A 23,452-nucleotide genomic window follows, 5' to 3' on the forward strand; every position below is an offset into this window, starting at 1 on the left:
GCAATCCCATTTACGCGGCCTTCACTGGTTAGTGGGCCTTCTGTGTGTGATCCAAAGGGAGGGGGCTGAGGCAGCCTGGTCCGAGTCCTCAAGCATTGGTGCCAGAGAATATGCTGCTGGGCAGATGTGAAACTAGTAGTTGAACCGATTGGACCAAACTACTGGCTGTTTGAGTGTTGCAGATCCTCACAATTGGTGGGTTTGGGCTTGCTTCCAGTCCCAAATCTGGATTAGAGGACTCTGCATTCTTCAACGCATTGCATCTTGCAGTTGGACCCGACCGGAAGAAGCACTAAGCAGCAAACCCTGGGCACCTCTTCACCCGAACAAAGAACAGAAGATCATGTACCCAGCAATTCCTGGACAACCGACAGTGTAACCTAGAACCTGGGAGAAATCCGTCTGGGAATAAGCAAACTTAACTGCTCCTGCACTCCCCCCCCGTCCTCCATAGGGTAACATTAGGTGCAAAGCCCCTTGTCCCCCAACTACCTCTGTGCTTACCTTTGATCATAGAACCTGGGTCAAGTATCCTACTCCTACCACTGGGCTAGCCTTGGGACTGTGTTTGAGGGGAGTACTTCCCCGTCTTTGGACAAATACTTTCGAAGGGTTTTGACCAGTTTATAATCACCACCAAAATCCCATCGAGTCCTTGTTGAGAATACCTTCTCTGGAGAAATCTGTACTGGGATCTGTGACTCTGGACACTAAGCCCCATACATCTTGACCTCTTAAGGAAAAGGGAATCGGGAGTGTATTGATTCTATTAACCTTATCTGCATCTGACTATTTACGAGATTTACCAAGTTAATAATTGATTGCTGCTTTGTAAGTGATCCTATTGGTGAATATATACATTCGTGATATATGGCCACGATGCCTGCGGGCTGTAGTGCGCTATACAAATCCAAATATATAAATATAAAAAAATGCCTTTGTGTCAGAATACTACCCGCTAGTTTAATTTCTTAGGGTGTTCTTAAAAGGCCTAATAAATAGTTGCATTTGCATACATTGACTGTCATAGCTAAATGATTGTGTGTTATTCTGTGTGGATACACTGAGGCCCTAGACCACTCTCGCTCAACTCCTGAGATTAAGGCTTGACTGCTCTTCCATGTACCTGGATAGGGTTTTAACTACGCTCTCAAGAGACTCCCTGTTCACCATAACTAAGGTGGCCTCCTCAAATCTCTCCAGTGTTGATTTTGGAAATCCATTTTAACACTCCCCAATTCAGGTCAGATAGACTTTCAAGACACTGGTCATAATAGTCCTTACGCTGTTTTCTTAAGTCTTATACACAGTTCATATTAGGTCAATGCCAGAAGCCTCCATGGCAATGGAAGGAGAATCAGGACTCGAGATCTCTGGAAAAAAGTGACCACAGACTTGGAGAAGCTGTACACATACAGAGACCAGGCAAACCTGCAACACCAAATGTTAAACCACAACGCGGGATGCAATCTACCAAAAGGGAGCACTTGCATATGTGTTGCTGGAGTCTGGTCTGGAGGTGTGTCAGTGCAGTGAGGAATCCAGCAGCTCTGAATGCACCTAGGAGGGAGAGCGAGTAGAGCAGGGAGGCTACAAGGAACTGCCACAAAGCCAGAGAGGTTGGACTTCAGCCATATCTAAAGATGTCACCGTAACCTTTAGACAATCGGAGGGCCATGGAGTTGTCGTGACTAAGATACCAGGCCATGATGCACAGAAGCATTAGTGAGATGCCTATAAAAAGGCATGGGGAGTTTAGTGTAGTGGCAGCTGTCACCTGAGGCAAAGGGGAAGAGCAGGATAGTAGACTCACATCAGGAAATTCAACCAGAGTGGACTACAAACCTGAGCCAACTATGTCGCCTCAGAGAGCAAAGGGTCTGGAAAGCTGCAGTAACACTATACAAGATCAGAAAGGCCAGGAATCCTGAGATTGCCAACAAGATAGCTGGGCACTATTTCCCAACAGCTAACGGCTGGGGGCCACAACCAGACATCAGCGAGCTGGGAACCACATGCCGACAGCAGCCGGTTGGATCCACTAGCTGGGTGCCATATACCAACAGCAGAGAGATGGATGCCATTTCCTTAGAGAAGTAAGCTGGGCGCTATATGTTATGTTAATAGGCGTTTCTACTGTACCAAATCACCATGGTACTTTGAAGGGCACCTATGCACATAGAAGTGATCTGGGCACCATGCCCCTAAAGATGTGTGGTAGGCACAAACATCCCTTAGGTTGTGGGTGAGAATAATAGAAGTGAGCCAGACAGGATATTCCTGGAAGGAATACGAATAGCAAGCTCTGTGCTATGTCCCAGAGACTGATGTCGAGAGTCAACAAGGATGCTGGGTGCTATATTTGGGATTGTACTCTAGAGATTCAGATGGAGACCAGAATCCTCATTAGTGAAGAGATCAGAATACACCATTTTGTGTCCAGGTTCACCTTTGCTTAGACTGTTCTAAGATGATAACATCCTTTCACTTCTAGATAAACTCCTAATCTAGATAGGTGTGTATCCCATTCTATATCCAATCAAGTATTGTAACAAATAATTTGTGCCATCTATAATGCTGGTAGACCAGATTATCCGACTTCAATATGGTCCTTCAACCGGAAAGGGACAGAAAATCGCAATTCTGCACACAGACACTCCCACACAGAGGAGGATGGCTGCCACTTTCCAGAAGGTCAATGAGGAACTAGGTCTGACTGTTTCGCACACAAATACACAGGGTCATGACCCTCTCTTTACATTTTTCTCCAAGCCCCATGCAGCCTTTTCTAGGATAGACTACATCCTGGTGGACGCTTCGCAACCACATTTCTGACTTCTCTGTTGAGTCCATCCCATGGTGCGACCACGATTTGGTTAGGATTCGCATAGGACTCCCCCTCTTGGTGGTTCCCGCTGGTCATGTAATGATCACCCATTACAGGACAAGGAGCTCTCCCAGACCCTCCTAGCCGCCATAAAAGAGTATTTCGCACTTAACGATAATGGGGAAGTGGGTATAATGGGGGTCTGGTTCGCATTCAAGGCTACAATAAGGGGGATCCTTATTGGCATGGGTTCAAGGAGAAAGAGAGAGAGGGAGAAGGAAGAGAAGAAGTGAGGGAGAAGATACAGGCCATACAACCAGGGGGAAAGTAAAAGACCCAAATGTTGCCGGACAAGTGGTTAGAGCTTCAGCAGCTTAAGACTAAACTTGCGGCCCTTCTCGTCGGCCAGACGGAAAGGAAGCTGGCCTTTCTGAAACAAAGGTATATGGAAAGGGGGGAGAAGGCGGATACAGTTCTTGCTTGGAGGCTTAGGGAACTTAGAAATAATAGAAGGATTCATTTTATCCGTTCCCCCGAGGGAGTGAAATGCATAAGTGATGCCTCGATAGGGGAACAGTTCCGCAAGTATTATGAAAGCCTGTACTCAACGGAGTACGCGGGAGACGGGGCGGATGTCGACTGTTTCTAGAATCACTGCCCATCCCGAGCCTCTCTCCTGATAAGGCTGATCTCCTCGAAGCCCCAATCACTCCACAGGAGGTAATACACACTTTGGTACCCTGAAAAGTGGCACAACTCTGGGGCATGGCGGCTTTATGGTTCGCTTTTTTTAATCCTTTCGCTCCACCCTGGCCCCGTTCATGTCGAAAATGTTTAATGCGGCGCTCGAAACGGGATCTTTACCCCACTCCATGATGTCGGACCTCATTGTGGTAATCCCTAAGGAAAGGAAAGACCCCTCCCAATGTCAATCCTATCGCCCTATTTCCATTCCAAATACGGATGTCAAGATCCTGGCCAAGCTTCTCGAAAACAGGCTAGCTAAGTACCTCCAATCCCTGGTGCATGGAGATTAAGTTGGCTTTATCCCCGGCAGGCAACGTGCCGATAACGTTAGGAAAACCCTTGACTTAATGCACAAGGTTTCAGCCCACGATTTGGAGGCCTAAAACCTTTCATTAGATTCGGAAAAGGCCTTCGATCTGGTTGAATGGCCATATATGGGTAAAGTCCTTCAAAATATGGGCCTGGGAGCCAGATTTTGTGGGTGGACCGCTGCCTTGTACAATGACCCATCTGTGCGGATTTCAATAAATGGTATAGTCTCGGCCCCCCTTAGCCTTTCTAGAGGCACAGACAGGGTTGCCTTATCTCTCCCCTTATATACGCATTGGTGATGGAACCTCTGGCCATTGCCATTCGACCTGATCACAGAATAACTGCGGTGAACTGGATTTCAAACGGTCACTTTTTGCCGACGATATCTTAGTTTATCTAACCAATCTTCAGGACTCCTGCCCATCTCTGATCGGGTTAATCCAGGCCTTTAGGGTATTTTCCGGTCTCAAAATTAACATATCCAAGTGTAGCATAATGCCTATGGCGAAAGTAGATCGCAAAACCAGGGGGAAAACACAACTGAGTGGAGAGTTGAAAATAATAGCACCCAATATCTGGGAGTTATCATCCCAAGAGATTAAGAAGTTCTGTTCGAACTGAACTTCCCCCCAATCCTCTCCAAGATCAGTGGGGATCTTCAACGGTGGTCCCCTCTCACTCTCTCGGGGTTTGGCCGTATGGTCTTGATAAAAATGAACATCCTGCCACAGCTCCTCTAACTCTTCTCAACCTTTCCTATACTTATTTCAGAGTCCTCCTTCAAGACACTACATATTCTGGTTCAGCATTTCATCTTGGGAGGGGGTAAAAAGTCAATAATTAAACACTGAACGTTAACCCTACCGAAAACCTTTGGAGGCTTTGAGCTCCCCGATTTTAAGTTATACCACAAGGCAGCCCAACTTAGAGTGATGCTGGAGCATATGAGAGATGACATGGGCACGTATTGGACCTACATAGAGGACATCCATGCCCACCCTAGAAAAGTCAGTTATTTGTGGGCTCCAGCTAGGACCCTACCCACCCAACTCTGAACTCACCCTACCCTTGCTGTATTTTGGGCCGCCTGGAAAAACGATAAGGACAACAAAATTAACTTGGGCACCAGAGGCTTTTGTGATACTCAGTCTTGGTCTGATATGGGTTTGGAGAGAGCGGCCCAACTATTTGACCAGAAATCATTCACTGAATACGATCAACTGTCTACAGCCATGGGGGACCATCAGCTCACAGTATTTGAATACCTACTCCTTAAAGGGATCCTTACCAACCCTAGTTGGTTTGAGGAATTGGCCCGTCCCTTCAAGCCTTTTGAAAAAATTATGGTGGAGTCTTCTACAAGAAAGGGCTCCCTCTCCAAGATTTACAAAGTCCTAGTCACGGCGAATCTAGAGGGTAGACAGTCCGTCAAAAGAATTTGGGAGGAGAGGATGGGGATGGTTCTTGAGGGGCAATCTTTAGAACTCTTTTCTCAGGGTCCTTGTACACTTCAGCAATGGAGCACAATTTTAAGATGTTGCACTCTTGGCGCCTCCCTCCAGTCAGGCTCTCTAAGATGTTCAGAGGCACATCCCCTTTTTGCCCGTGGGAATGTAGGCAGCGGGGGACTTGGTACCATATGTGGTTGGAGTATCCAGCGGTCCAGATATACTGGTCTGAGTTGTTGAGCTCGATCAAAGAGATTGTGGGCTTCGTCCCTTCACTGCACCCCCTGGAAATCCTTTTAGGCACACCAACACCAGAGTCTGAGGGGGGGTCGTTTCCTAGAGTGGTCGAGGCCATGTTGAGAGCTGGACGACTGGCCATTGCCCAAACGTGGGAGGACCAGGCTGCCACCTCCAAAGCGGAGTGGATCACTAAATTGCAGGCAATTTTTACGTATGAAAAACAGACAGCAATATCCAACAACAACATGACCTCCGTCCATTGTTCACTGTTCTCCTGAGTGAGGATTGTAGCTCCCTGAGACTTTAATCCCCCAATGCGGTGGGAGCTACACCGTCTATCTCTACTACACTTGGAACTCAGTAAAAATGTGTTTGTCAATGCGGACCTCATCACGTCAGTCGATCTGCTTTATCTTGACCCATGATTGCTTTGTTTTCCGTAGGCTTGCCTGTACCTATCATGCAACTTGATCTTGTAGCGTTATTTGTTGGGGGTGGAGGGGAATGGGGGGATAGCGTTTGAAAAAAAAAAAAAAAAAAAGTCTAGCATGGTTATTCTGTGCACAGCGTGACTGGCACCAGGATTATTTTTTCCTGATGTCCTATGTATGTGTTTTAAAGCTTAATAAAAACAAAGTGGGAAAAAAAGGAAAAAAAGAAATAAGTGTTGACAAAATGATAAGTCAGGATGTTCAGGCCGTTGGCCTCCCTTCCCTGCATTTTCAGCACGGGACAAGGCGGTTCACTCGAGCATAGCACACTCTTGGGTTTCATCAGCACGGGGACACAGTTCCATTACCAACATCAGGGCCTTTTATGCCCAAGTCTCTCTTGATTCAGAGGGCCTGATGTACCAAAACAACAAAATGTTTCTTTACAAATAGTCAAGTTGGGCGATTCACTGTTCACCCTGGAACCCCCCCAGCCGGGCTCAGATCCCTTTTTTACCACAATCTTTAGTTTGGATCCCCCTCTTACGGGCAGAGATCCTCTTCTCCAATGCTTATAGGATATCTTTTCTCGGGTGAATCACAGTTCACCCCGGATGCCCCTCATCCGGGTTCAGATCCCTTTTACACAATTAGTCTCCATCAGTCGGGCTCGGACCAATTACAGTTCGTATTAGCTATCGAAGACTTTCAAATGTGCACAGGGTTTGGCTTGACCTGTGCAGGACCACTTCGATTTCACAGTTCACAATTTTACACCCTCAGTTGTATTCAATTATATTTGCGTCGCTCATCACATACGATTTACACTTTGTTCTTTGCAGATTTCTTCATACAATGTTGCCTCTTGCAACCTTCTAACAGGTCAGTCTGCTATCAGTCTCCTCGACTCACCGGCTGTGCTAACTTTACTGGATCAGCTATGTTGTAGGCGCCAAGGACAGTGCCACGGCAGCAATCTCTCCTCCTCGGTTATCGATGCGGGGGAGCCCCGGGTACCTTCGACACACAATGCACCTTTCCTCAGCTTTAATTCCCAGTCTTAAGTTTCTTATTCTCGAGGGATTATGAAAGTAGCGCTTTTCTTCCTTTGAAAAGGCCAAGGGCAATTCCCTCCTTGCAACCCTTTATGGTCTTGCCGTCTTTCTCCTCATATTAAACTGCCATCTCGGAACTGCTGTTGCCTCATGTGTTTTGCCTTGCTCATGAGTGTGCTTTTGTGCTCTGCCATTCATCCGTGTGTGGAAAGGCAATGGAAGTCAGGTGTGTGTAATTATCAGTAATTGCCTGACCTTTGTGTTAGGACATGTCGGGTATACGGCTCTGGTGTTAGTCTGTTGTTGCTCACGGTGAAATATCCGTGACAAAGTGTTTGTTTCAGAAAAGGGGGAGGAGGAGTTTGAAGTCCTTGGTATCCTACCTGGTAGGATGGGGAAAAGGGGTTATTGGGAAGGGGATACTACATCTCACCCTTCGGTGTCCCACATCCACTCCCCAAGGACACCCCTCACCCAGGTGATCCTCACGCACTGGTCCACCCCCAAGAAATGGATCCAAAAGTGATGGCGTGTCCTGGCCACCTGGATGACAGATCCCCGGGGGCTAACGGGTGAGACACCTTCAGGTTTCTCACAGTCCTCTCCCAGCTGCCTGCATATTGGGTGTCTTATTTGTATCTTATCTAAGCCACCTGTTCTTCTCTAACTTGCGGGTTGGCGTAAACCAGTGTATTTAGATCTCAACCAACCTTCCCTGTACCACACATGTATCTGCCCCCTTTACCTAACTTAAGATATCAAGTCTCTGTGAGTGGTCAGTATTGCAAGACAGACAACTGTTTGAAGATTTAACAACATATGCCACTTTTTTGTAACAGAAAATGATCAAAATGCCTCACTATCCCTACTCTGCTGAGGATTTCCCTGCCCAACTAAAGCTAAGGGTAAACACTAACACAGGCTAACTGGCCCTCACACTAAGCAACAAATACACAAAGATATACAGCAATACAACATGAACTACATTCCCAGTCTCTGGATAACCTAATGGCCTGTGTGCTTTCCCTTCCCAGGATTCAAGATCAATTCTATTAGTGTTCAACCAAAGAAAGAAATGTCTCAAATCAGTTCTTGATGTTTCAAAGTCAACGTAAAGGTTTGTTAACCAAAGCTCCAATGACAGCAAATCTCTTTTCCTTGGTGAAATATCCACTTTCAACTTCCACCAAATAGCACCAATGGTAATCCCAGCCACAATGCTCTGCCACCTCTTCAAGAAGACTTGCCACAGGTAAAATAAAATGCAATATCCACACCTGTCAGTAATACACAGTTCTTCGTTAACAGTTAGTATACTCTTAATCACAGTTTTAGAATTCACAATGGTATATTTGTCAGGATGACTTCTCAGTGCTGCTGCTTCCACTTCAACAACTTCACTTCTACTTGATTCACTATGGGAACAGTCACCTTTGTTTCAGAGTACTGGACTTGGTTTATACTACTACAATGTTGTATCTACTGACAACCAGATATACCACCACAGCTTCAGTACTTTGAACTATTACCACAGCTTCAGTGATGTGTACTTCGACAGGCTTAAACTACTTCAAGTAGGCAAGGCACTCTTCCTCCGAATAACTCTTCAAAAAGGGGCAGCCTCTTTGCCTCGCTTGTCTGTCTGCCACAATGACAACCTGGTTTTTGCCTTCAAGACTAACTTGTCTCAGTCTTCCACATTCTCTGGCACTACAGATTGTGTCAACTTCAAAATAGTCTTTACAAGCAGCCAGTTTCCCTTCCCCAAACTTCCCCTGCACCTTTCCGTCAGTTATCAGCCTGGGTAATTATTCGGAGGCCTTGGTGCCATTCTCTTAGCTTCAGGTAACGCTTGCAACACAATGAATTGTAATTAAAATCCACAGTACAGTTAGATTGCTCTTTAATTATAGAAAGTCTGGTTTCACTGTTATATGGGGGAGACTCTTGGCTTGGGCAATGTTTGTCGTCACTTCAATAGTTTATACACTGACTTCTTATGAATGAAAGGTATGCCACGTTAAAGTAAAGAATAGGATTCAGTCTTCCTTTAGTAATTACAATTAGGCAAACGCGATAGTTGGGTAAGAATTAGTGCAGTCCAACTGGTGTGGGACTGCACAAGACATCTCTTGATATTAGGTAACCAACCTTTTAATATAGGTCTATACTACACAAGATGGTAGTGTGACTGAGCAGCCAGGCTTATCTTAGAGGGGTAATGTGAGCTGTAGAGCTGTACAATGAAATCAGTAAATACAGGTATCCAAGTAAACAAAAGTTATAGTATAAAGGTTAGGGTTAGATCAGAACAAAAAGTTAAGATTCACCCAAAGGAATGCAAGCAGTCTTTTATACCAGCAATAATAGTGTTCAACAATTAAAACCTGTAAGGGAACAAGCACTGCCAAATCCAATAGGTTCAGAAGGGGGGCATGTAGGGAGCCAGGACAGCCAAAGTCAATGGGCCAGTTCAAAGTTCTGATGCCCTCTTCTTAGAAAATGTTTTTAAATAGTCAGTAGTTCAAATAGAAAAATCACAGCAACCCAACAAGAGCCACCATGAAGAAGCACAAGCTGAAAGGCCAGTACAAGTGAGTTGAGGTCAACTCAGAGTAGGGTAAAATAGCACTACCCAAGGTAGGAAGCACTCCAAATGGCAAAAGGTTGATTTACACCAAGCCCCACGGTGCCTGTGAACTGAAGAATTTGTTCCAGCTCGATGCCTTCTGGTTGCAGTGAAGCAGACCCTTGCTCCTTGTCCTTGGTCATGGTGACGAAATGGGAGGACGCCTGGTGGGCTGCTGCGGGAGCACTCAAGCTAGGGACTCGGCAGCAATGGATTCTCCTTTATTCAGCAGCTTTGTTGTTTTGTCACCTTTTTCTCAGCGCCAAAGATGAAAGAACAGCTCTGGTTAGAAGTTCCTTTATCCCTCTGCCCTGGACTCTGGTGAGGGGACTCTGGACGCGGATGTCCTGCTTCTGTGGGATCCTCTGAATGCCTACAAACTTTTGGCCGGGTTTGCACTTCGGAAGACAATGCACTCGCAGATGGTCAGGGGTCACCAGGTATTAGGATTCTGCAGCCTTGGAAAGTCACAGCAAGCCGGGGGTTGCACCAGAATAGAGTTTGTCTTGAGGCTAGTTGGTACCACCAGCCTAAGGGAGGAAGTCGTCCCTTACAGGTCTTCCCAGTCGAAATGAAAACAGGGTCAGCATAGCTGCAGGGCTTCACCCGGCACTTTGTGGTCCAGGAGGGTGCTGCTGGCGTCTCTTCATGTCTTCTCTGTCGGATATTGTCCTCCAGTGGTTGACTCTGCCTCCAATCCCAAAAATGTCACGCTGTCAATCACCCAGCAGTGTGGCAGTCCTCCAGTACAGCCAGCTGGCCAATCATAACTGGTTTAACTCAGGCACACCTAGAGACTAAGGACAGTGAGGTTTCGGGACCCTCCCTCACTTCCTGCCTTTCCAGACACACTGGAGCCTGGGCGGGTTTCAGGGCTGAAGCCCGACAAAGGCAAAACACACAGAAGACTTAAACCCGATTCAAACAGAGTAAAAGCCCAGAGGAAACTGACAAGAAATGGGGGGAAAAAAAGAAGACAGGGGACATTTTTGGGTGCTGTACTGCAGCTCAGGTATGGCACGAGGTAGTAAAAAAGAAACCACTGCCACCAGCCACTCAAGTGAGGTAGTGTAACAAAATGTTACATGAGGAATGGGTTAAAGGAATTACTAGGTAATCCCCAGCACTCCACATAGGGTCGTGTGTGCTGGATCCACACATGAAAAGGTAAGTAAGACAGGGGTCATCTTACGATTCTTGGGAACAGTAGTTCATCCAAGAAAATGTACTTAAACATTAAGAGAAGTCCAAGGGACTTCTCAGTGGCAGTGCACAAAAGGTGGTGTGTCTCACAATGCAAAAAGGAGATGCCTATGGAGTTTACCAGACTCCATAAAACAGTAAGAAACATAATCCTAGTCAGAAAAAACACATGAGAGTGAGAAAGAAAAGTCCCACTCACTCAGGAGTTAAAATTAAAAAGCCCCAGGTCCAGCTAAAGAGCTGGGGGTGTCTAAGGTTAAAGGGAATTGGCACAGAAATGAAAATTATCCCCAAAAGTGACCACGTCTTGATGTTTTCAAGATTTAAAGATTTCAACAATGGTATTGTCAAGGTTAGGTATTCGGTAATTGTTTTAAACAGCGTTCACTCTTCAATTAGTGAAATGCGACTACTGCTTGAGACAGTAATAAAGATTGGACAATCGACTTAAGTAGCGTTCGCTTTCTACGCTAGTAAAAGGGACTTTCAGATTACACGCAAGAGCTAAGTTTCCATTGTTACAGTATTTCAACTTCAATGAACAATTTCTACTTGCTTAAAACCGGTTCCATGTGTGAATATCCCCGCAAAAGTATTGCGATACAAAAATATCGACATATTTTTGCGGCAATATTGAGGCATGAACCCTGTGGAGGACACCCCCGCAACCCCGCTCCCACAAATTATCCCCCCAAAAATATCGCCTATAGCATTCCTGACGAGCATATATACAGCAATATTTTTGGTGGGGATAATATGTAGGGATACCTTAAAACCATATGCAAGTGATTATGGAATTGGATACTGTTGCCGCCAATGCTCGCGCAAGGTATTAGAATGCTGTACAACACTCACCAGCTCCTTTAAGACTTGCTCTGCGAGTCACACTGCTTTTCTGACTTCTGCAACAACTTCTACTGCTTCTGGCTTCTTTGGGACCCACACCCTTCCTATGTGAAGGCATCTCCAGTCCAGCCACATGTTTTCAGAGCACCTCTCGCTCCTGAGACCAACGGATTGACAACTGCTCCTCGCCTCGGTCTCCAACACGTTCGCTGCACAGCAACCATGGCAATCAGGCTCACATGGGGCAAGACCTCTCTCCTGCATGCCTTCCGCGTTTGGGGTAACAGGTCCCTCTCTGAACAAGCAGGTGAAAATCTGCTCTGTCCACTTTCCGGCGTCCCTCTTGTTCTCCCACTTCTGTTTGGTTTGCCAGCCTTGTGCCTTCTTCCTTCTGCTACAGCTCGCATTCCAGTCACAGTTCCAGCGCTTTCCATTCCTTCCAATTACCTGCACCTGAGGCGGCCTTTTATCCCTCCCAGGTTCTTTCAGATGTGTGCTGCTAGGCTTAATTGCCAGACTACTGCTGTAGGATGCCTCTTTTGCACTCTTCCTAGTCCCAGTACTTCTGGGATTATGGGACCTGTAGTCCCCTTCAACAAAGGTGTTTCTTTCAACAATTGGGTTAATTTTAAGGGCAGATCCGCTTCCCTTAAACAAGATGGACTATTAGAATTAGTTGTTACTGACGAAGACATTTGATTGAAGGCATTTTCTCTTGATCTTTTTGTATTTATTATACCTTAGGGAGTAACGAGGTATGTATTCTTAAAAGATCTTTCCGTGGGACAAGGCTTGCTCAGATGTAACAGAGTTTGTACCCCGGGTCACAGATCTTAAATGTGGGTCAGGGACATTTTAGTGGCAATATGCCATTACCTGTTTTGGCAATCCTGAAAGGTACTTTCTGCCAGAACACAACTACTGTGTCTCATCCCAGGGGATCTCCTGACCACACTGGACCCTGTCTCCTCCCAGGTGATCCTCCCACAGTACACCAACCCCAAGGTTAGGATCAGGAAGCATCTGCCTTTCCCTGACCACCTGGGAAGAGACTTTAGGCAGGGTTTCAGTGAGGCATCCGTAGGATTCTTTACATTACTTTTTTTTTTTTTACATCATAATCGCTACCAACCTAAAACCTTAATGGAACACATTGCTGTATACATTTCTCCCCAGGAAGTGGCAGTTCGAGCAACGCAGGTGTGTCACCTGTAACTTGACTTCTGGGCCATGCCGCTTTAGAAACTGAAACACTGCCCCCCTCTTGATCTTGTCCCTCCAACCCATTAACATTCCAGGACAAGCATTTTAGGCGCCTAGCAGCCATTTTACCCATTCATGTACAGAGGTTTTCACCACCCGCCAGCCCCCAAAGAGCCGACTGGTCTGTGGAATACAACCGTAGAAACTCATTATTTTGGTATTGACCCCCACAACTCCCCCTCCCAACACTTCCTAACTAAAGGAACATCTGCCCCCCCCCCATAAGCTCCCTTCAAACACAAAATCTAACCTTCCAAGCCAGGTGCCAAAAACGAACAACCTTCAACACACAATAACAGTGCAACTGGGCCTTCCACCGCCAGGGATAGACGCGCCCCGGGATGGCCACCCATACCGCAATGATACCGTTGCCACTTGCGAGCCGGAGCAACATGAAAAAAATGTAAACAACGGATGTGCGCTCCAGTTTACGGGCCAATCCTCCCACCCACTCATCTAGGAGGGTAACCCAGGCCATCCAGTTACAGCTAGTGTCTCCTCCAAAGTCAGGGTGCCATCTTCGGTCACTCTCACTCTGGGAGACGAGCCCTCACCGGGGCCACCAGTAGCCTCCTGTGAACTTGGTCGAGCTACATGTCCCTACTAATTAATAACCCCAATTATCACTCCTCATCACTATCTGTCTAGCTCTTCATATCAGTGTTCCTCAATCTACTCACAAATATTTCTTTCAATAAGGTCTCTTTTCTCCCTTTTACCCATCATTCTACTATTCCCCACTCTTGGGCCCTATCCATCGGTCTAGCTTGGTTTATCGATCTACCCAGCACTAGTAAGTATACTTTGCACTCTCCCCTTTGAGTGCCATGTTAGGAAGAGCTGCACAGAAAGAAAGTAGAGAGTGGAGAGTGGAGGACAGGAAAAGGGAGGGATAGACGGGTTGGTATGGCTACAAAGATGAGATATGGACAAGTGATGTTGAGATATAAATGGGTAGATCAACATATTAACAGGGATAAAGCTAGATAAATCGCTACAAATCAATAAAACAGATTAACAGAGTGATGGGTAGATTGATTAGAAAGGCAGATAGGTAGCGACAGAAGAGAACGTTCAGAGGAGAGAGACAGGCAGGTGAATACAAAGAGATACATTGGGAAAGATAAATTGATACAGATTGATAGAGCTACACAGACATACGGAGTAGAGGAATGGCCTGATAGAAAGATGCAAGCAGCTAGAGACTGGCATATTGATCAGGAGAGAAAGAAAAATAGGTAACTAAATAGATCAGAAAAGATACATCTTTAAATAGCGAGACAGTTGGAAAAAGAGGAATAGATAGGTAGATGGCTATCTAATCTAACTATTCATCAATCAGTCCCCATCATTCTACCTCAATCACTTGCAATCCATCCTGGGTCCCACTACTTAACCTGTCTGTCCTCATCCATATTCATATCCATCACTCCCTCTCTTGATTCACCCATCTATATATTTCTTCATCAACTCTCAGCTATTTACCTTGCTATCTGCCTCCATTGATCCAGCTACTTTGATAAATGGAGAACTTGAGAGGAAACACATCTACCTATCAACAAAAAGGGCTTTAAATACCATGGTTAGAAACCTGGAAAACACTTCTCAACATGAGAAGCCAAAGAAAGAGCTGAATAACAGGACATAGGTTGGCCCGATAGCATTTGTGAAGTGTTGTGTTGAGTTTCATAGAATTTGAGGTTCTGTGATGAGACGAGTTTGCTGCCTTAAGAAAGAGTTGTTCTAAACCAGTTTTGGAGCAGAGGAGAAAATCAGATTGAGATGGCTTCATAGGTGAAGAATTTGGCAAGATGCACACAAGTTTAAGAGAAATTCTGTTTTGTAACGTTGCCCCAGAGCATATAGTTGTTCATCCACAATTGAATTATTTTGAGAGTGGTAGTTGAGAACAGCTGAGCTAGTGTATGGTAGGCCTGGGTAATTGATGGTTATGAGTAATGATGCGAAAGCTGCTGGCACGTGAATTGCTCAGTGAGGACCAGAGTAGCTGCATGAATATACTGAACAGGGTTAGGCAAATATTACAAAGCATTAGTATACTCCAGAGGGAAACATAGCAAGCCAGAGAAGGCTATGTGGCATACTTGATGAGATGAGCCAAGAGAATAGGGTGTGTATGAAAACATGAGCCACAGTATGAAGTTGGTGGAAAACGTTTCAGTGGTCTAGCTTGTCAAAAGCAGGAGGACCAGTAGGATCAATGAAATGAGTTGATGATTCAGAAGTCATCCACTGAAGAGACCATGGCAGGCTCCTTGCAGTTCATAGATCAGACGTACAACTGCACAGTTTAAAATATTTGGGTGGTCTTGAGAAAGGACAATAAATGATAGCATCATGAAATCCTTTGTCCTATGAAGAAAAAGGAGCGCAATCATTGGTGAAAAAAGTTAGCAGGAATTCTTGAGTCAAAGGTTTTGTTAGTGTGCCATTACTCCATCCTATATTGAGAATGTAAAACAGGGCATGGTAAAAAGCGATGGGTTGGACTTGCAGAAAGCTAAGAAGGCATTATGGTCAGACAGCTCTTGGCTTCATAATGACCGAACACAGAGACAGGAATATGGAGTGAGCTCAGTTATGAATAGGTATTGACATTAATTTGTAATGATAATTAGGATTAGAGAAGTCCTGGCTCTTGATGCATTATTATTTTGAATAAGTGGGTTTCAATATTGGAGACACCTTCAAACAACTAGGTTGGTTGTCAGAGGCCTTTTTGATTAGTCCAAAGATGTCAATCTTCTTGGCATTCCAAATGGCTAGACAGGCACGATTCTGTGCATTTGAAATCAAATGTGACCAAACTGGAATTTCCTCCATTTCTCAAGATTGAGTGCTGCGTGAACCAAAAGTCTACCGAGTCCTGTTGAATGTGGAGTGCTTTGAATGGAACAAACATATCTAGAGTTTAAGAGATGGCTTTGTTGAGGGCGTCTAGTACATACAAAGAACTGGAAAGCAAGAAGATCATGGAATTTGGAAGAAAGACAGGTTTGAAGGTACAGTGTGCGCCTCGTTGGGGTGAAGGCAGTTAAATGGGGTCTAGTAGGATTTGGCATATGATTTGAGTAGTTCGTCCAGAATGCTGGGGTAATGGCAGGAGGACAAAGGACCATCAATGTGTGCATGCCAGTGTACTAGCTGGGAGGGTCTGCTGAGGAAAGGTCACTAAGAAGGTAGGAGTCAGCAACCCAAGTGATTAAATCACTGGTGGAAAGGATTATCTTGCAAAATATTAGTCAGAAAGAAAATAACATATTAGAAAGTAGCTAGATGAAATTCATGAACTTGTTTAGGAAGTTGGAGTTTCTGTCATTCAGACAGTAGCTGGTAGGAATGGTCATCAGTGGGGAGTTCAAGAGAGAAGGGCAAGGGCCTAGTGATTCAAATGAAATGGTGGATGGAGAGTAAGTGCAGGAAGGTGAGAACATCTCTGTAAAGGAGGTCTAGACTGCAAATGGGTTTTGAAAGATGGCAGCAAGAGAAAGTCTTGTAGCCTCCCATGGTAATTAGTTTAAAAGACGCTCTTGAAGCATAGATCCAGTAATTTAAGAAGTTCACAACAGTGGTCTGGAATAAGGTTATGTACAAGAGGAGCAAGTCTTTTAGGGGTATAACATGTTGAAGACTCTAAGGGGCATTACAATAGTTTTGTAGATTATTTGGTTATAGTTCAGAACGAAAGAAGTTGTAATTCATAGAAGATCTAAACAAGGTACTGACTATGCAAAGGTCTGCAACACGCCGAAAGAGCAGAAAGAGACCATTGTGGGATGTAAGGGTATCCTCTTGAAATTGATTGGAAGTACAGACAATGATCGAACTTCCAAAAGGGCTGCAAGGAGACACGTGTGCGCAGACATGTGGACAGACATGCAGATACAGACTTGCACACTACCACACAATGTCCTGTGATGAATCCTGCAGAGTCCTCACAGAAACCCTACCTAAAGTCTCCTCCCATGTGCCCAGGGGAAGGCAGCCACTACCGGATACTAACCCTGGGGGTGGTATTAGCCGGGAGAATCACCTGGGAGGAAAAGGGCCCCAAGGGAGTGGGAGGACTCTGTTGGGTGAGACGCAGTATTTGTCTCCCTTGAAGGAAGAGATGTCAGTGATGCCAGACTATGTTATGGCTTGTTGTCAGAGTGAGATTTCTTGTTCTAAAGTTCTTCACCCTTCAAGTGGCGAGGCTCGTCTTAAACAGTCATTTATTGGACACAATGCTGTGAATGGGTGTGGAATCATCCTGATAAATAAACATTGCTGATGCAAGTATTTTGGGAACTATTACAGAATTATCTTGACAGAAGGATTTTAGTTGATAGGGATGAACAGTGGAAGTATTTTGGTTCTGAAGAAGTTGTGTTAAACATTTTGTTATTAGTGGAAAACACAGATTTGTTATTTCAGTTGGAACTATTGGGAAGACCCATTGAGAGACTTGTTGGAGCAAGAAGAACATTCTTTTCCAGAACTGTGTTATAAAACAAAACTTTACTATTTTGAAATGTGGATACAAAATTCTTGCTTTGTATCTGGGGAAGGGAACATTACCCAGGTCACAAGGAAAAATAACTGTGGGTGTGTTATATTTTGAAATGCCATACATTTCCTTTCTATTTTTATTGTATGTATAAGTGTGAGGGACAGAATCCTTTTGTTCGAGTGTTTCCTTTAGTTCTTTTGATAGGCAGGGAAATCCTCTTTAGGGTAGGGACAGTGAGGCGTTTATCAAACCTTTTTAAGTTAATAAAATGGCATCTATGAAAAGCCTTCACTAAGTTGCCCGCCTCACATTTCTGACCCCTCACAGTGCCCCTACACCATCACAGTCTGACACGATTTTTGAATCATGGAACCAGATTCAATGGGCCTCATTACAACCCAGGCTTTAAGGGTTTAACGGTGCCGTCGGCGCCGTTAACCCTTAACGCCTGATTACCATTTTAACGCCTGCTTTTAGCAGGCGTTAAAATGCAAGGCGCTAACCCGCCTTGGTGCTAATTACGGCACCGTAATTTACGGTGCCGTAATTAGCGCCTTCCCCACTCCCATTATGCCCTATGGGGCAAAAATGGGAATGGGGAAGGGTAAATGGGGAATGGGGATTTACCGCCCCACTCACCTTGGAATGGGGCGGTAAATCCGCCATCCACCATGGTGTACACAGAGTTTACACCATGGTGGTAAAGTAGGGAACTTACCGCCTGGGTTGTAATGAGGCCCAATGAGCCCCAGATGGATCCCAATGCATACATGTCAACATTCTCCATTTCAGTTGGATGACAGTAATCAATTCCCGGTTTTAGCTGTGCATTCTGGGACTTTTAGTTCCGGGTGTCCCCATTATAAACCTAGGACTACAAGAACCAAAATGTACAGTTAAAACCAGGACTGTACTGCCATCTCCCGAATGGAATGGACAATATTGGCATGTATGTCAATGACTGATATATCTGTGTAAAGATAGTGGAGTGGGCGACACCCAGTGTTAAAAATTAGTAGATAGAATTACAGTATAATGAGCACAAAAGATCACCAAAAGGCACAATTAGGAGAGTCAGACAAAAGAATACCAGGGCAGTTTGCTCAGGTGCTGTGTGCTCACAGTATCGGTCGTGTAACAACCATGCAGATCATTTCATCCAGTATTTGCAAACATAAGAGACATATTCCGTGAAATAATCTTTTAGTAATCATAAAATGTTCAACAAGCTTGCTTATATTTTAAGCAGCCAGTAGCCAATGCATTTCGCCAGAGGTTCAATTCTATAATAAAGGCAGATGTGTTACATCTGTCTGTGCAGCCATACAGTTACTGGTCAATGCATGTCTTGTACACAGTCCAATTTCTTTCAGTGTCTTGGGATTCTGGCCCCCGCATGCCAAGAGTATGGAGGAAAGGGGCAGGACCCAAGACTACTGCAGGAGTATCTTGCTCACCTTTGCTTTCTCGCTGGGCTCTATTACCAAGCCATTTGTTGAGTTATTTAACTCCCTTGAGACGACACATAAAAATTCTGACTGGTCCTCATTTCCATAGTTATAGGAGGAGCCAATACTGATGAGCTAGGAGGAAGGAGAAGAAAATTATTAAAATCATAGCCAAAGTCTACTCCCTATCATATATCTCCACCTTTGATCCCATTATTCAGAGCTCTCAGGTTTCCCATGGCCATGCATGAGAAGACCATCCAGTCCTGTCCCCCCCAACTCCCCCTTTGGATTCTGGGACTGGTGGTCTTTCTTCCCCATTCAGAATTAAGGAAAACTACAATTCCCAGAATTCCAAGCAAAAACAGTCTCACACATGGTGATGGGAAACTTAAGAGCGCTGCATTATCAGGGCAGTCGCTTACATTTCAGTACCTCGCTTCTTTTTACCAAGCCAAAATATTCTGGAACATCGCTCTTTCCCATCAAATTACCCTCTTCATCCTTGTAGGACCACTGGCCTGTAATTTACAAGGAATTTGCTGGACACAGATACCACCTCCCCACCCCCAAACACAGAATGTACTCCAGCGGTGGGCTTGAAATTTACATTTTCTGCTGAAAGAACTCAACCATGGATGAGGCCATGCACTAATTCAGAAAGATCAGAACACAGTTAGCATATTGGGGTATTTGGTCAACAACTTATTTTGTAGCAAAATGTGATACGATCAAGCACTTGACCTTGTCAAGGAAAGGAATAAACTCCTCTCCCTGGGAGGTGGGGGGTGAAAGAGGATTCAGAGCCAGACTTAACCAGCAGGTGGGGCACAAATATCGATCTGTCCCCCTTTCTGTGGCAGTATGCATCTGTGCAGAACTCTGAATCCATTCTTGCCTCCAAGTGCCTATGCTCACCAGTATTCTTTTGCCATTTCAGGTACTGGCACACGAGAGAGAAGAAAAAGAAGCCGGGAAAAATAGAAACAGTTACCTGCTAAAACATTGCTCCAGGGAGTGGAGCTGTTGATGAGAGACGCCGACTCCAGCCGCACAGCAGCACAGCATTGCGAAATAACAAAAAAAGAGACCAGCAAAGCTTGCCAGTAGTCCTGCAAAAAGAGTCCATCCACTAGACCACAATGGACTTTGTGACCCAAATAATGAACTTTGATATTGGTTTTCCTTCACCGCCAGATCTCCTGGGTGGCAAGCCCCACAGAGAAAGTGGGCATGGCTAAGACCCGTTTTTAAGCATTTTTGCACTAACATGCATGCCCATGAAGGACATGGAAACAAAGATTGGTTAGGGACACCCGAGCAACCCTCATTATGGGGGTGAATTAAGCAGTGGACAGGAAAGTATGTATGTATGTATCGGGTGAGGTCAGATGTGGAGGACAGGGACCAAGAGACCAGTAAGAGGAAGGAGGAAGTGGCAGATTGTGGAGAAGAGTTTTGGGGCAGGTGAGGCTCTGGCTCAGGAGTTATAGTGGTTCTGCTCAGTGAATGTGTGCGTTAGTGAGATCTGGGTGTTGAAACAACATACAAAAGGTGTGAATGTGAGCAGATGGTTTTGGGTTTAAGGAGGGTGACTGAGTAGTAGGGTGGTAGATTGGGAGGAGGAGGAGTAGTAGCAAGGGGAAGAAGCAGTAGTAGTGGTAGTAGAAGTGAGAAAACATTAAAGGGAGGAGGCAGGAAAGAGGAGGAGTGAAATAGTGGAGGGACAGGAATTTGGTGGGGAGGGGACAAGGGAAGTGCAGGTAGGATAGAAACCATAACGTTCCAGGCAGGCAAAGACAACAGATTAGAACCAGGCAACTCTATCCAAATGACTGGCCAGACTGGGATCCAAGGTTGCACCCTTTAAATGGATATCCTCCATGAGTACGTTTAAGTTCTTTCTCCCTACAACTCAACAGCACTGCCTCTGCATTCTCTCCCTGCATTTTACAACAAGGGGTGGTCGGGTTGTCCATGAGGACAGCCAGCCCCGCTGGCATTAGTCACCATTCAGGCAAGATGGAAGACTAAGGGCTGTGGAGTTTTGGGCTCCTCCCTCGCTTCCTTCCTTCACAAACAGACTGGAGCCTGGGCGGGGAGTCCAGGGGACTCCCGACGACGATACAAATCACACAAAGGAACTTCCAGCCCTGGATGTCAGGTGAAGGAATTAGGACGGACAAGAAACACTAAAATGGCAAAAAAAACTAGACAGGCCATATTGGTAAAATGAGCACCCTTGGGTGCCTTTACTGCAGCTGTGAACACAGCCCCTGGTAAAGGTGCACTGAATTAGTAAAAGGTATCACTGCCACCAGCCATTGAAGGTAAGCTTGGTGGTCAAAGAGGATAACTTTAAAAAGACACTATGGATGACCCCCATAAAAAGAGTAAAAGATTCTGTGAGCGTGGTTTCCACTCACAGAGGTATAACGAAAAATAATTCACCAGTAAAGCAAAAGGTTCTGGGGTTGACACAGGTCAGGAAAATGTACTATTACTATGAAAATCTTAACTAACGAGACAACTCAGACAGCAAAAAGGACAACAGCAAAGAATGAGAAACAACCTTACAGGAATGAGAATGCAAAACAACCAAACCGTTTCTCGAGACTGCGGGGGACAAAAGCCAGCATCAGAAAAAGGGTCCCCTTAGGTAAGTACAGGAAGGGGATGGCCCACCAGAATAGGAGGCCAAACAGACTAATGTGAACCAGGGGGAGGTACAGAGCAGGGTAGGTTGGTCAATAAAAGCCTGCGGAGGCCAGACATGGATAAAAGGTATTTTGGGGGGTGAGGGGTCAGGAGTGGTGTTGGTGGACCAAGAAACGAAACTAGGTGGAGGGGAGCAGACAGTGGTGTGAGAGTGCAGGTAAGGTACTGGGTGAGAGAGAGAGTGGTTACCAATTGAGTGTGTAGTGTTGTGAAGTGCGTGGAAGGTGTTAGGGGAGATGTCCTGAAGTCCACTTGAGGTAAGACTTCATAAAACTATCCCAATGGTATACAGGTCGCCAACTCTTAGTATCAGTCTGTACTACTCATGGAACCTTGGTAGAGTTCAGGGGTGTTGCTAGGTCTGGAAAAGACCCAGGGCTACCATGATGTCGGAACTGTCGGGACTGGGGGCTAGCTAGCCTTTTGGTTGTAGCTCCTGAGATTCTATCCGGGGCTACAACCAAAAGATCAGGGGCTATAGCCCCCTTAGCCCCCCCCCCCCCCCAGCAACGCCTCTGGTAGAGTGGCAGAGCAGTCAGCCTTATCATAAGAGGAAGATGTGAGCTGTGGGTAAGTACACTGAACCCAGTTAATAACGGAGATCAAAGAAACACAAAGTAATACATTTATATGAACTATTTATGTCTTATATTTACACAAGAGATGTTTTCAAATACTGAAATCATTAAACCAAAACACATTAGATTACTTGTAGATACTTTGCATTTGCTTGCTGTTACAATTGTTACAGAGTTAGACACTAATGACAGTTCTACTGTATTATCGGTACTACCGCACACAAACAAAGGTATACAGTAATTGTATTTAGTTAGAAAAACCACATAAGATTTCTTTTTGGTAGGCAAACAGTTGGTTAGTCAAAGAGAAGCAGAGCTTAAGTTTCTAGAGGCAGTTTAGCGCAAGTTACCACTTTTAAAGTCTGATCCCTTACTATACTGAAAAGTCAGTTTTGAAGAGGGCTCAAAGTCTCACGAAGCAGCAGAACAGCAAATGTTCCTGTGTATACTTTCAGTCTCAATTTCAAGATGCTCGAAGAATTGACAAAATGTTGGAGACCCGGTTACAGGACTCACAAATGGGGAAACAAGCTGGCAACTTGGGTCAGAGGTTAGAGTGGACACCTCTACATGCACTCCAATGCTCTGGAGCAACTTCTCGGTTTAAGGTAAGCAATACCTTCTCACCCCACAGTACCTTAGGTTATAAGAAATGTTCGAGGCTGGATTCTCCGCAATTTAGCAGCGCTGGACCTGGCCTCTGGATTCCTTGGTCTGGTGATGAAAGGCGGGACAGTGGACAGGATCTCTCAGCAGCAGTCTCGAGGGAGGACCTCTGGAACAGACGTCTTCAGCTTCATTGGTCAGTCTGCGGTTTTGGCACCTTTTCTGCAGCACCAACAAAGGACACGATTTGCCTGGTCATTCTTCTTCGATTCCTGCACTGTGGTGAGGGGACGTGGATGAGCCGGATTGTGTCTCTGGAGGTTCACCTGGAGCTCAGCAAAGACTTAGACTGGTTTGGCCTTTCAAAGATGATGCACTGCAATTGGGCCAGAAGTCTCCTGGTATACGTGGTCTGCAGCTCTGGAGAAGCACAGAACCTCGGGAGATGGCTCAGATTGTAGTTTGTCGCAGGATTGGTTGGTCCCACCGGTCAAAGGGAAGGAGTCCTCCTTATCGGAGTTCCTCCGTCACATGGAAAACTGTATGAACAGCAGTGGTCGCTAGACGGTGTTGGAAAAGGTCTGCAGG

General features: G+C 45.4%; 1 protein-coding gene across 2 annotated transcripts in view; it reads right to left on the bottom strand.

Moving 5' to 3' along the window:
• KCTD2 (potassium channel tetramerization domain containing 2) overlaps positions 1 to 23,452 on the bottom strand; it is a 210,836-nt gene that overhangs the window by 44,595 nt on the left and 142,789 nt on the right. For both annotated transcript variants that reach the window (XM_069654838.1, XM_069654839.1), the window contains exon 5: positions 18,972 to 19,097. In XM_069654838.1, coding sequence (XP_069510939.1) covers positions 18,972 to 19,097 — 126 coding nt within the window. The remainder of the gene's footprint in view (positions 1 to 18,971; positions 19,098 to 23,452) is intronic.

This window comes from Ambystoma mexicanum, chromosome 3q (assembly GCF_040938575.1).
Source record: "Ambystoma mexicanum isolate Mex_15411 chromosome 3q, UKY_AmexF1_1, whole genome shotgun sequence".
NCBI lineage: Eukaryota > Metazoa > Chordata > Amphibia > Caudata > Ambystomatidae > Ambystoma > Ambystoma mexicanum.